The sequence below is a fragment of the Pan paniscus genome, chromosome 12 (genome assembly GCF_029289425.2).
Source record: "Pan paniscus chromosome 12, NHGRI_mPanPan1-v2.0_pri, whole genome shotgun sequence".
NCBI classification, from domain to species: Eukaryota; Metazoa; Chordata; class Mammalia; order Primates; family Hominidae; genus Pan; species Pan paniscus.
The window spans coordinates 97,277,274-97,289,344 of NC_073261.2; the positions used below are offsets into that span (position 1 = coordinate 97,277,274).

Sequence of the window (12,071 nt, forward strand, 5' to 3'; positions counted from 1 at the left end):
CATTTAAGATTTGGGATTAATTGAAACAAATGTGCAAACTGTCTCTCAATTGAGAGACGGCTAGAAATAGAAGAGTAGAAACAGTCATGGGTCCACCCTGAGGTTCTCCAGTGACGTTTGCAGCACCGAGGCCCAGCACCCGAGAAACCCTGAAGCACCTCCGCCTCTGTTGCACATGTGCTGTCAAAACAACCTGCAGGTTTCCAGGCAGATACCATTCCTGTTTTACAGGAGAGCCAATGGGCTCACCAAGGCCTGATGACTTTTTTTTTCTCAACATGGCCGAGCTGTTTAGTGATGGAGACTTTTTTGTTTTTGTTTTTGTTTTTTGTTTTGAGACGGAGTCTCGCTCTGTCACCAGGCTGGAGTGCAGTGGCATGGTCTCGGCTCACTGCCACCTCTGACTCGCAGGTTCAAGCGATTCTCCTGCCTCAGCCTCCCGAGTAGCTGGGATTACAGGCACACGCCACCACGCCCAGCTAATTTTTGTATTTTTAGTAGAGACATGGTTTCTCCATGTTGGCCAGGCTGGTCTCAATCTCCTGACCTCAGGTGACCCACCTGCCTCGGCCTCCCAAAGTGCTGGGATTACAGGGGTGAGCCACCACGCCTGGCCAGACTCAATTCGTATTTTTAAAACACCGTTGTTCTGATTTTGATATGGGTTATTTTCCTTTCCACATATTTGCTCGAAGGCTGCAGGACGGGTATGGGGTCAGAAACCTCCTCAGCTGGGGGCTGAGCAGGATGAAAGCACAGCGCATGGTCTCCGCCCATCTCGTTCTGATTTATTTATTACGCACTTGCTCACAGCTGTGCACAAACACCAGCGCCAATTTCTGGCCCCTAACGCGCCTAAGGGGCCTTCTCTCTGCCACATGACAACAGCCTTGACAGGCCCATACCCTCCCCTGAGAGCAGAAGGGAGGACGGCGAAACAAACCCAAGCTCAACACCCACCCCTGCAGGTTTCATGGCTAACAAAGTCCCCCCAGCTTGCCTGATGGCCTCGCCTCAGCTCTGCTTGTCCCCATTCTAGATTCAAGCTTGTTCCTGACCTCAGCTTCATTTTCAAAACCTGGCTTCCTCTTTCTAGCAAGACAGTCATCCCACCTACAGGTCCCTCTGGGTCCCAAGGAATCTCGGCCACAAGTGCTTCCAGAAACCCTGCCAGGCCGGTTCACCCGTAGGGTTCTGGCAGACACACACACTGCTGTTTCTGCCTTCCACCATCAATTTCCAGGTCCCCAGCATGCATCATCTGCTGCAGCAGAAAGGGTTTTAGGGTTTTTAGAATACAGCCACCCTTTCCTATCCATCAGTTCTGCATTCATGGGATTCAACCAACCACAGATCAAAAATACTCAAAAAAAAAAAAAAGGATGATTGTGTCTTTACTGAACATGTACAGACTTATTCCCTAAACAATACGATAACTATTACATAGGATTTACCCTGTATTGGGTATTATATGTAATCTAGAGATGATTTTTTTATAGGAGAATGTGCAAATACTATGCCACTTTATATAAAGGGACATTTATTTTGGTGTGATGGAGGGATCCTGGAACCTCCACGGATACTGAGGGACAACTGTAGATGTCTATTCAAATGTCCTATGGAACAGTAGGCATAGGGGATATCCTGGAATCTCAAAGGTTAGCAGAAGAGATTTCTTGTGGTCAACCCGTGGCTACATTCAACCTCGGCTCTGTAGATAGCTTCCTTTGCAAGAGCCCAAAGCAGCCCCAGGCATTGGGAAGCACAGCCCTGAGGCTGCCTTTGTTGCCAGGGTATCGTCCACCGACCAGGGCTTCTGCTCCTGACCTTGGAGCAATTCCTGAGCGCCTGGCCCTGGAGAACCTCTAAGCAGGCTGAGCCGAGGTGTGAGGCTGTCTGCACGTGTGTGTTCTGCCTCTCGAGCCCCTGACGCTCCCCACCCCTGGCAGTTTGTGGAGCATTTCGTACACTCACTGTCTCCTTTGAGCTGAACATCAACCCCATCAGGTGGGTCTTATTATCCCCAAGCCACAGGTGAGGAAACACAGGCTCAGAATGGGGTGTTCTTCCCCAGGGTTTCACAGACAGCAACGGGCTCTCTGGTCAGCCTAGTCCAGGATTCCTGCAAGGAACTTTAGTGCAAGGTTTTGACATGTGGCTGCTCAAAGACTGGTGAGTCCCTTTTGTTGTTAGGACGGGAGGCAGTTAATGAAATGAAGGTCCAGTGCTACGGGGCTTGGCTGACATGAAGAGAAGATAGAGGAACGAGTTTAGTCGCCATGCTGCCTGTCTGCCCACCTCCCCCCATCCTTAACCAAGCACAGCCCCTGCTTTTGAGCCAGAGAGTACTGGTAGGAAGCAGGGGTACAAGGCACGCTCTCATCTGGGTGTACTCAGCTGTGGCCAAACAGGTCTCCTAGGGCAAGTAGCCTCCTGGTTTTCCTAGTGTGGATCTGAAGCCCCCAGGCCCCACTGAAGATGGGCCCCGGGAGCTGGAGCTGGTGCAGGCGCCCTCCAAGGCGTCCTGCATCCTGCTTCTCTGGCCAGCATGGCTAATCGAACCTTGCCAGCATCCTCACGCAGGTTCCCTATCTCTTCCCGCAGGTGGTGGAGGTGGCTGGAATGATAACACTTCCTTGCTCTGGGCCGGAAAATCTTTGCAGGAGGGTGCCACCGGAGGACATTCCTGCCCCCAGGCCATGAAGAAGTGGGGGTGGGAGACAAGAGGGGGTTTCGGAGGGGGTGGAGGGGGGTGCTCCTCAGGTGGAGGAGGCGGAGGATATATAGGTAAAGATGATTCGTGTTCAAGGTGTCACTCCCTCCCCGCTTAGTCCTAGGCTCCTCGCCTCCCTGCCCTGCCCCGCCCTCCCCTGCCCTCCCCTGGCCTGCCCAAGTGTGGACTGTGATGTGACTGCACGCCTCCCTCTCAACCTGCCTGGACCAGCCAGAGGCAGGGTGCTGGCTTTCGAGCCAGCATCCTGCCTCCAGGCTTCCTCAGCGACAGCATCAAGATCCCATGTGATTCTTGATCTCCCCCAAAGTCGATGATAAAGAGGCTTTGGCTTTCCAGACTAGTCTCTGAGTCACCCATAAGGACTCCCCCAGCCTCCCTTGGATGGCCTGGCCAAGCCAGCTCCTGAAGGGGCTGGTTTGTGGTTTCATGGACTCCTTACTCCTGCTCCCTACCCCAGCCCACCAGCTTCCTGAAAGGCGCCGCTGTGCCTGCTGATGGGAGCTATTCCCGAGGGCAACTGCAGGCAGGCTTAGCCCAGCCCTTCAGCAAGCAGCTGCCCATTGACCCCAGCTGCCTCGTCTGGGCTTCAGAGCACAGTCAGCAGAGCCTTCTGAAGCTGAGAGGGTGGGAGACGATGGCTCCCCACTCCCCACAGATTAGGACGAATGCATGCATGCTCTGTGGTGTTCGTGTCTGTGTTTTGCATTGACGCTGTGTGTAAGATGCTTGTGTTAACCACATGCTCTTCTTTTCCAAGCTGGGTGGGTGGGAGGAGCCCGAGGGGGGAGCCCAAAGATAGCCCAGCCCCAGATGAAAGGAGGGACGGGAGCCTCAGGGCACAGGGGCTCATCTCCTGCAATCCACACAGCCCGCCACACCCCAACCCTGACCCAATGGGGCTGGAGAGCAACTCTTCAGTGCTACCATCCTGACCAGTCCTGGGAGAGGCACCATGGGCATATCCCAGCCTGGAAAGACTAGAACTTTTTGGACTCTTGCTCACATTAACCACTTCTTAGTGGGCTCCCGGCAGAGTGGGAGCTGGCCTGGACCTGAGGGGAAATTAGCCACACACCCAGCATCTACTGAGCCAAATCCCACATGCAGCCTCTGTGCCCTGAGCCTCCCTTCCCTTCCCGCATCCCTGCCCCTGAGGTCCCCAGTGACCCCCTAACTTTGGCCAGAGCTGCATGCCCCACTGATGTGTATGTGTGTTAAGATTTTGGCACCCACCCCCCATGTTAAACTCTGCTCTGGTTTGCTACTCAGGCGGCAATGCAGCCTCAAACAATGACCCCGAAATGGATGGGGAAGATGGGGTTTCCTTCATCAGTCCACTGGGCATCCTGTACACCCCAGCTTTAAAAGGTAGCCTCTCTGCCAGGCAGCAGAACAAACTTGCTTAGGTCAGTCCTCCCACCAAACTAAAACCTCAGAGTCTCTGACCTGTATCCAGGACACAGAGGCACAATTATGGGTCCCTGGCAGGCAAGCTTCCTATGGCGCAGGTCACCACATTTTCTAGAAGTCAGGATGTGTGCTTTAATATGAATGCAGAGGCAGAATCCTAGGAAATGTGACAGTAATAGCCCAATACCTGTACCAGCCAACCTAAAGATCATGTGTGTGGGCTTCTCTCCACCACTGACTCAAAAGCAAACATCCATAGACACCCATGCCCGCTGCCTCCGCTGCACTCTCTATATGCACAGGAAGACTCTTCTACACAGTTGTGCTTCCAGTGGCTATGGGACCTAGGAACAGGGACCAGAGCACCCACAGTGACCACCTGGAGACATAGTACTGAGGCTGGGAGTGGGGAGGCAGGCTCGGCCCAAGACTGACCCTCCCTCCTTGTCACTAGTGATGGAAGGCCACGGGGAAGTGAATATTAAGCATTATCTAAACTGCAGTCACTGTGAGGTAGACGAATGTCACATGGACCCTGAAAGCCACAAGGTCATCTGCTTCTGTGACCACGGGACGGTGCTGGCTGAGGATGGCGTCTCCTGCATCGGTAAGGGGGCAGGGCCAGGGGAGGCAGAGGGGCCCATAGCCTGAGATTTGGCCCATGACCACAAATGGTTTCTGGGTTCCAGGACACCCTGGATTCGGTTTTGTAAACTTTCTGTCCCTCCCCTACCTGCCACAGCTCGAGTGCTCTGACCACTGTGTGAAAGGTGGGTCATGGCTCCTGAAGGAGTCTTAAAAATCCTCTACTATAGAATAAGCCCTCTACCACCCCCACCGAGGGGCCATCCTGCCTCCACTTAAACACGCCCAGTGACAGGGATCTTACTGCTCCTAAGGTGCTCTGTTCCCTTGGGCAGTTTGAGAGCTGGAGACCTGTTGCCTTAACCTTCCTCTCCTAGGTTTCCTTACAGCAGCAGCTGTGCACGTGCAGTGTTTGAAGACAGTGCTCCCATTCCCCTCCTTTTTTTTTTTTTTTTTTTTTTTGAGGCGGAGTTTCACTGTTGTTGCCCAGGCTGGAATGCAATGGTGTGGTCTCGGCTCACTGCAACCTCCACTTACCAGGTTCAAACGATTCTTCTGCCTCAGCCTCCTGAGTAGCTGGGACTACAGGCGCCCACCACCATGCCAGGCTAATTTTCATATTTTCAGTAGAGACAGGGTTTCACCTTTTGGCCAGGCTGGTCTCAAACTCCTGACCTCAGGTGATTCACCCGCCTCGGCCTCCCAAAGTGCTGGGATTACAGGCGTGAGCCACCGCACCTGGCCCCATCCTCCTCCTTTAACTCTTCAGACTAAATAACCCATTTGTTTGCAGCAGTTCATACAAGATGCAGTTTTGCGTCTCTTCCCCCGCCCCACCAGTGTCCCTCTTCTGCATGTGTTCCACTGTCGATGTCCCTTTTGAAATGTAGTGGCCAGTACCAAGCACGATACCTCCGTGTGGTCTGGCCAGCAGAGGGCACAGGACCCCTCCCCGCTCTGAGCCCAGTGCCTCAGGGCCACAAGGAAGTAACTTAGCCTCAGAGGGTGTTACTTACAGCGCACCCTGTTGTTTGGTCACCTGCGGCCCCCCATCTCTTCCAGATCCACTTTCGTTTCACCTTCCATCCTCACCCTATAGTTGTGCAGCTCATGTTTCGAACCAACGTCCCGCCACTGATATTCATCCCTGTTAAATTTCCCTCCACCCAAAAGCTACTGCTAAAAGCCTGTAAAATCAGGATGAGTCTGGTCCTGCTCATGGTCCCCTGAAAAGAAAAATGTGACAAGGTCTCCAGCGATGGGAAGGAGCAAGTAGTTTTTGTCTCAGCGGGGGAGGTTATTTCTGACTTGGGACAAACTCAAAGGAGACCTGGTGTGGTTGTCAATACCCCACTGAGACCTGTCTTCCAGTGTCACCCACCCCGGAGCCACACCTGCCACTCTCGCTGATCCTCTCTGTGGTGACCTCTGCCCTCGTGGCCGCCCTGGTCCTGGCTTTCTCCGGCATCATGATTGGTGAGTGCACAGAGCCCCAGGGACTCCCAAGGGGGCAGGAAGGCAGGACTGAATAGTGTCTCAGGCTGTGCCACAGGTGCCAAGGTGTCACTTCGTTATGCTAGTCCCTGGAATTGGGTGGGGTGGTGATTAGGGCAGCCCAGGCCAAGCCAAAACGGAAGCTCCCAACCTTCCCCCCACCAGAGCAGCTGCAGTTTCCTGAGGAGCCCCTGATTCTGCACCTCAGCCCCGTGTGTATCCTCCTGGCTGATCAGGGGGGATGGGGAGCTCTCTTCAGTGTCCATCACGATGGTGAAAGCTCGCCCCCACCCCCAGACATCACTTCTAGCTCCCACATGCTTTCACTGGCGCAGCTCCTGTTTGGCTCCCACCCTATGTAATGCACTAGCCCACTCTTCCCCAAACCAGCCCTCCACCACCCTCCAGGCAGAGAGATGGGAAAATCGGTTTCTGTGTATATTTCTGTTCAGCCTGTGAGCCAAGGTGAGCTGACCTGCAGGTCACAGAGAACTCAGTGTGGTCCCAACCAGCTCTTACTGCTGGCAGAGACATGCCCAGGACAGATGGGCAGAGGGTTGAAAAGGGCAGAGGGTAAGGCTCTTGAGAGCCCTCGCAGGCCAGGCCCCTGCAGGTGAAGGGATCTGCCGGTAGAAGGGAGATGGCAGCACACACTGTGTCCCCATATGGTGCCATCCCTCAAAGGGACAGGATAATAGGAGCTAACACTTGTTGCATGGTTACTACGTGCTCGGCAATTTACACATTTCAATTCATTCGATCCTCAGGTAACCCTAATCTGATCATGGTCGGTCCATAGAGGAGGGAACTGAGCACATAGCGGGTGACTCATTTGCCCTGGCCCATGTGTGGGGGAGCTGGGCTTTACACACAGAGTCTACCCACTGAATCACAATTTTGTTCTGGCTTCCATGGAGTTTGCCTTCCAGAACATCCTCACATGTGGGAGTGATAATGGTCACTCACATTGGTAGAGCTCTTTAGAATTTTTCAAAACCATTTTATGTTGGTGAATTCATTTCAATGACAACCCTAGAGGGTGGGGAGTGGGAGTGGTTAGGGAAACAGGGCAGGAGTTACCATCCCTGCTTACAGAGAGGGAAACTGCAGTCCAAAGAGGTCCTGTGACCTGGTCCTCATGGCTCAGCTTGTAAGTAACAAGAGGCGGAATTAGAGCACAGATCCCCAGACACCAATTTAGAGATCTTTTCATGATGTGGCTCTTCTCCAACTCTGTGGCTTGGCAGTTCTCCAACTATAGGAAACACAATTGACCAAGATCCCAGCTGCACCCTCAAATCCACTGCTGTGATTGCACTGAAGCTGCCCTACCCAATGGCTGAGCACAGCAGAAATACTAAGGCAGGCCAATTCCTGGGAGTCATGGGACTCCTCTGATGACTGACTTTGGCTCCAGAACCCCTTAGGGCCTTGCTGAAACTTCCTTAGGCTCCATGGCACCCAGGGTGCTTCCACCCAACCTTCCCTCCCTCCCTCGTTCACGTGGGGTCATACTTGCAACACAGTCTGCTGGTTCACCCAGCCTTCCCTGGCTCCCTCCCCATTTCCTCTCATGGGCATTTCTTCTAATAAAATCTGCAGACCATCTTGGGTCTGATCCCATCTCCAGTCTGCTTCTTGGAGGACCCAGACTAACATGACTCTGCCCTATATAATACAAATAATTATTTTCCGTATATCTGATTTTTAGCTTTGCATTTACTTTAAATCATGCTTCAATTAAAGACACACCTTCTTTAATCATTTTATTAGTATTTCTAAGTATGATGGAAAGGTTCAGAGCTCAGGGGGAGGATATGGAGATCCAGGGAGGCTTCCTGTAGGAAGTGGCCTGTGTAGTGCTTCAAGGGCCAGGCTGCCAGGCCATGTTGCAGCTGACCACCCATCTGCAGTGTACCGCCGGAAGCACCAGGAGCTGCAAGCCATGCAGATGGAGCTGCAGAGCCCTGAGTACAAGCTGAGCAAGCTCCGCACCTCGACCATCATGACCGACTACAACCCCAACTACTGCTTTGCCGGCAAGACCTCCTCCATCAGTGACCTGAAGGAGGTGCCGCGGAAAAACATCACCCTCATTCGGTGAGCGCCCTGCTGCCATCCTGGGAGGAGAGGGGTGCAGTCTAGGGGCTGAATGTTATCACAGCACCACAGACTCCTCTGGCCACAAAAGGCCGGCAGAGCCCTCCCTATGGGCACCCCTAGCCCTCCTAGGAGGACAAGCCTTGACATTCAGAGCCATGTATGTTGGTTTACATTAACTCCCATAGTTTATGGAGTTTATAAAATCAGAGGAGAACCAGGGCTCTCCTCAAAATTCATTCAGATGTGCTCTCTCCAAGCCTTCCTGGCCCCCCTTCCCTCCAGGGGAGCAGGGGAGCAAAGGGCCCCTCCTCTGAGCATCTAGAGCAACTGTGCCTTCCTCTGTCACTCACTGGCAATACTCCCCAGCCAGTACCCACAGTGATCTATCTCTCCCCAAGGAGCATGAGCCTCCCCCGGGGAAAAGCCATGGCTTATGCACCCCTGTGTCCCTGGCAAATATCAGAGACTCAATAACTACTGATTGAATGAATAAATATTTGGCCATTGTCATGAGTCCCTGGTTGGAATCCTTCTTACCAGTTTTCAGGTGAAGAACTGGAAGCCCGAGATTGCATAGCAAAGCCATGTTGAGGGTGTTACTCCTGAGTGTGTATGTTACCCCGCCTCTCGTGTTTGTCCACTAAATGTGACGCTCAGGCTCAGGACCCCCAGCTGCCTCATTATTGTGGCCTGTTTGACTCTGTCTCCTCTTGTCTTCTCCTTTGCACAGGGGTCTGGGCCATGGCGCCTTTGGGGAGGTGTATGAAGGCCAGGTGTCCGGAATGCCCAACGACCCAAGCCCCCTGCAAGTGGCTGTGAAGGTAAGAAGTGGCTCACTCTTGAGCCTGCCCTTGGCTTGCGGACTCTGTAGGCTGCAGTTCTCAGCTCACAGCCTCCTCCTCCTCCCCACCCTCCCCTTCTCTGCCCAGACGCTGCCTGAAGTGTGCTCTGAACAGGATGAACTGGATTTCCTCATGGAAGCCCTGATCATCAGGTAAAGCCACAGAGAGACACCCTCACCCCAACTCCCCTCTGCCCCCAAAGAACCTGGAGAGGTTTCTAACAGATCGATATCTCCAAGGGAAATAGTGTTGTCCCTAGCATGTCCCCTTTTCTCCAGTAGGAGACTTCCAAACATTCTAGACACTTCTTATCAGAATGGAACAACCCTTGATGGTTGTTTCAGAAACAAAGTCTGTGTGGCCTAATAATCCCACCGATGTCACTGTCTGCAACCAGTATCCCTGCTGTTATCCACTGGTTCTTCTTCCCTCACTTTTTCTTAAGAAATGGAGCATGCTAGACTTTGACAGTACAAGATATAATCTCCCTCCAAGACCCTTCACCAATCCCAGTAATTAATTGTGCTTCTAATATGATGGGAGGCCACCCCATCCTAGGCTCCCATCAGCAGGGCTGAGTCTCAGCTGGCTGCACCTTTTGACTTGAGGCTCCAAGATGTGGATTTAAGCTGAGAGTCTCAGTGCCTATGGCTCCTGAGGGCGTCCGCTGTGACAGCAGATCCCCTCAAGGAGGGGGCAGATGTTTGACCTCAAGATCAGGTGGGGGCTCATGGCCCCCTGTCACACTGGGAAGACTCTGAACGTCCTGACAGGTGGGGGCAGACTGGGATGTCCCCTTGGTGGAAGTGGCAGGGGTAACAAGGCCAGGCAGTGTGAGTGATATGGCTGTGAGGTCTGGAACCACAGGAGGACACACAAAATAACATTTATTTTCTGATGATACATATAATTCCTGATTATGAATAAAACTTGGCAAGTATGAGATTATATTGAAGAAGACCCATATCACTCAATCATCTCACTACTTGGTGGTAACTAACCATTATTATGTTGGTGTCTAATCACCCAGTCTTTCAACACTTGTGGGGCTGTGTATACATGTGTATATGCACACACATGCATGTTGGCCCATGTGGAATTCCTAGGCCCTACTTCCCTGTGTGTCCTAGTGTCCTAAAGGGATCATGTTAACAAGAAAACCCAAGTCTTGGTCCCTCCCATGAGGAATCCACGGGAAACTGATAGACTCGTGAGGCCATCCCCTTTTGCTGGCTCTGTTTCACACGCTGTCACTTGGCAAGTCTCACCCAGTCTCTCTTAGAAGCAGTTGTTTTGCTTCACCTTCTGCCTGAGGCCTTCCTGGGAGAAATCAACCATGAATTCTAGCACCCAGTCCACGCACCAGTATCTGAGAAAGACACTCTCCTGCCCCCTGAGACACTTCCTCACCCAAGTGCCTGAGCAACATCCTCACAGCTCCAGCCACTCTCCTGCAAATGGAACTCCTGTGGAGCCTGCTGTGGTTCTTCCCACCTGCTCACCAGCAAGATTCTGGGTTTAGGCTCAGCCCGGGACCCCTGCTGCCCATGTTTACAGAATGCCTTTATACATTGTAGCTGCTGAAAATGTAACTTTGTATCCTGTTCCTCCCAGTTTAAGATTTGCCCAGACTCAGCTCAGTTAATTTTGGTTACATCCCTCTCTGCTCTGCAGCAAATTCAACCACCAGAACATCGTTCGCTGCATTGGGGTGAGCCTGCAAGCCCTGCCCCGGTTCATCCTGCTGGAGCTCATGGCGGGGGGAGACCTCAAGTCCTTCCTCCGAGAGACCCGCCCTCGCCCGGTGAGTGAGAACCAGTCTTTGCTGCAGTTGTTGTGCCAAGGACAGGAGCAAGGATGGAAGGAGCAAGAGTGGGCAGCCTGGGTAGCAAGTTCCTCGATGGAACCCAGGGTGTCAACTTTAGGCTTGGATAGGGGGGTGACTGGCTGGAAGAGAATGGACAGAAGATAGAGGTAGATGATGGCTGAGCCCCAGCCCCAAGGAGCTTGTGCAAGGCTCCTGCAATGCATTTGTATTAGTCCATTCTTGCATTTATATAAGAACTACCTGACTCTGAGTAATTTACAAAGAAAATAGATTTAAGTGGCTCATAGTTCTGCAGGCTGTACAGGAAGCATAGTTGGGGAGGCCTCAGGAAACTTACAATCATTGCAGAAGGTGAAGGGGAAGGAGGCACATCTTACATGGCAGGAGCAGAAAGAAGGGAATGAAGGGGGAAGCGCTGTACACTTTTAAACAACCAGGTCTCATGAGAACTCACTCACTATCATGAGAATAGCAAGGGGGAAATCCACCCATGGTCCAATCACCTCCCACCAGGCCCCTCCTCCAACACTAGGGATTACAATTCAATGTAAGATTTGGGCAGGGACACAAATCCAAACCATATCCGCATTCTATAGCCTGGATCCATTCTCATGGCCTGCTGACTCTGGAAAACCAAACTAGAGACAAACACAGAGGAGAACTTTCATGACAGCCATGTCGCTACTCAAGCAACTGACCTGGGCAGGTCACTCTGCAGCTACTCATTCAGAGCCCACAGTTCTCATGTCTCAAGTAGGGATAATAATACCTGGACATTCCAAGCGTGTATTTAGGAAGGTGCTACACACATCTTATGGTTAACAGAGCTTGGGAAGTGAAGATACCCAGGGTGGACCCAGGAATCCCAAGCTCCAGCTCCAACTTGGCCATTAGACACCCGTGTGGTTTAGGGCAGTCTTAAACCTTTAACCTGGGTATCCTCACAGGTGAGATCTGAGGATTGGACTAGAACATCTCAAAGGTGGTTCTAAATTATTAAACATAGCACCCTGGGCAGTCCCAGAGCCTAGCTGCCCATGCTTGGGTCTGCAGGTCTTCAGCAGTCCCCGGGTAC

At 52.4% G+C, this 12,071-nt stretch overlaps 1 protein-coding gene across 1 annotated transcript in view; it reads left to right on the top strand.

Annotated features, from left to right (window-relative positions):
- ALK (ALK receptor tyrosine kinase) overlaps positions 1–12,071 on the top strand; it is a 732,337-nt gene that overhangs the window by 693,454 nt on the left and 26,812 nt on the right. Inside the window, exons 16-23 of the mRNA XM_003827145.4 lie at positions 2,605–2,787; positions 4,004–4,102; positions 4,599–4,751; positions 6,101–6,205; positions 8,137–8,323; positions 9,057–9,147; positions 9,256–9,320; positions 10,843–10,972. Coding sequence (XP_003827193.2) covers positions 2,605–2,787; positions 4,004–4,102; positions 4,599–4,751; positions 6,101–6,205; positions 8,137–8,323; positions 9,057–9,147; positions 9,256–9,320; positions 10,843–10,972 — 1,013 coding nt within the window. The remainder of the gene's footprint in view (positions 1–2,604; positions 2,788–4,003; positions 4,103–4,598; positions 4,752–6,100; positions 6,206–8,136; positions 8,324–9,056; positions 9,148–9,255; positions 9,321–10,842; positions 10,973–12,071) is intronic.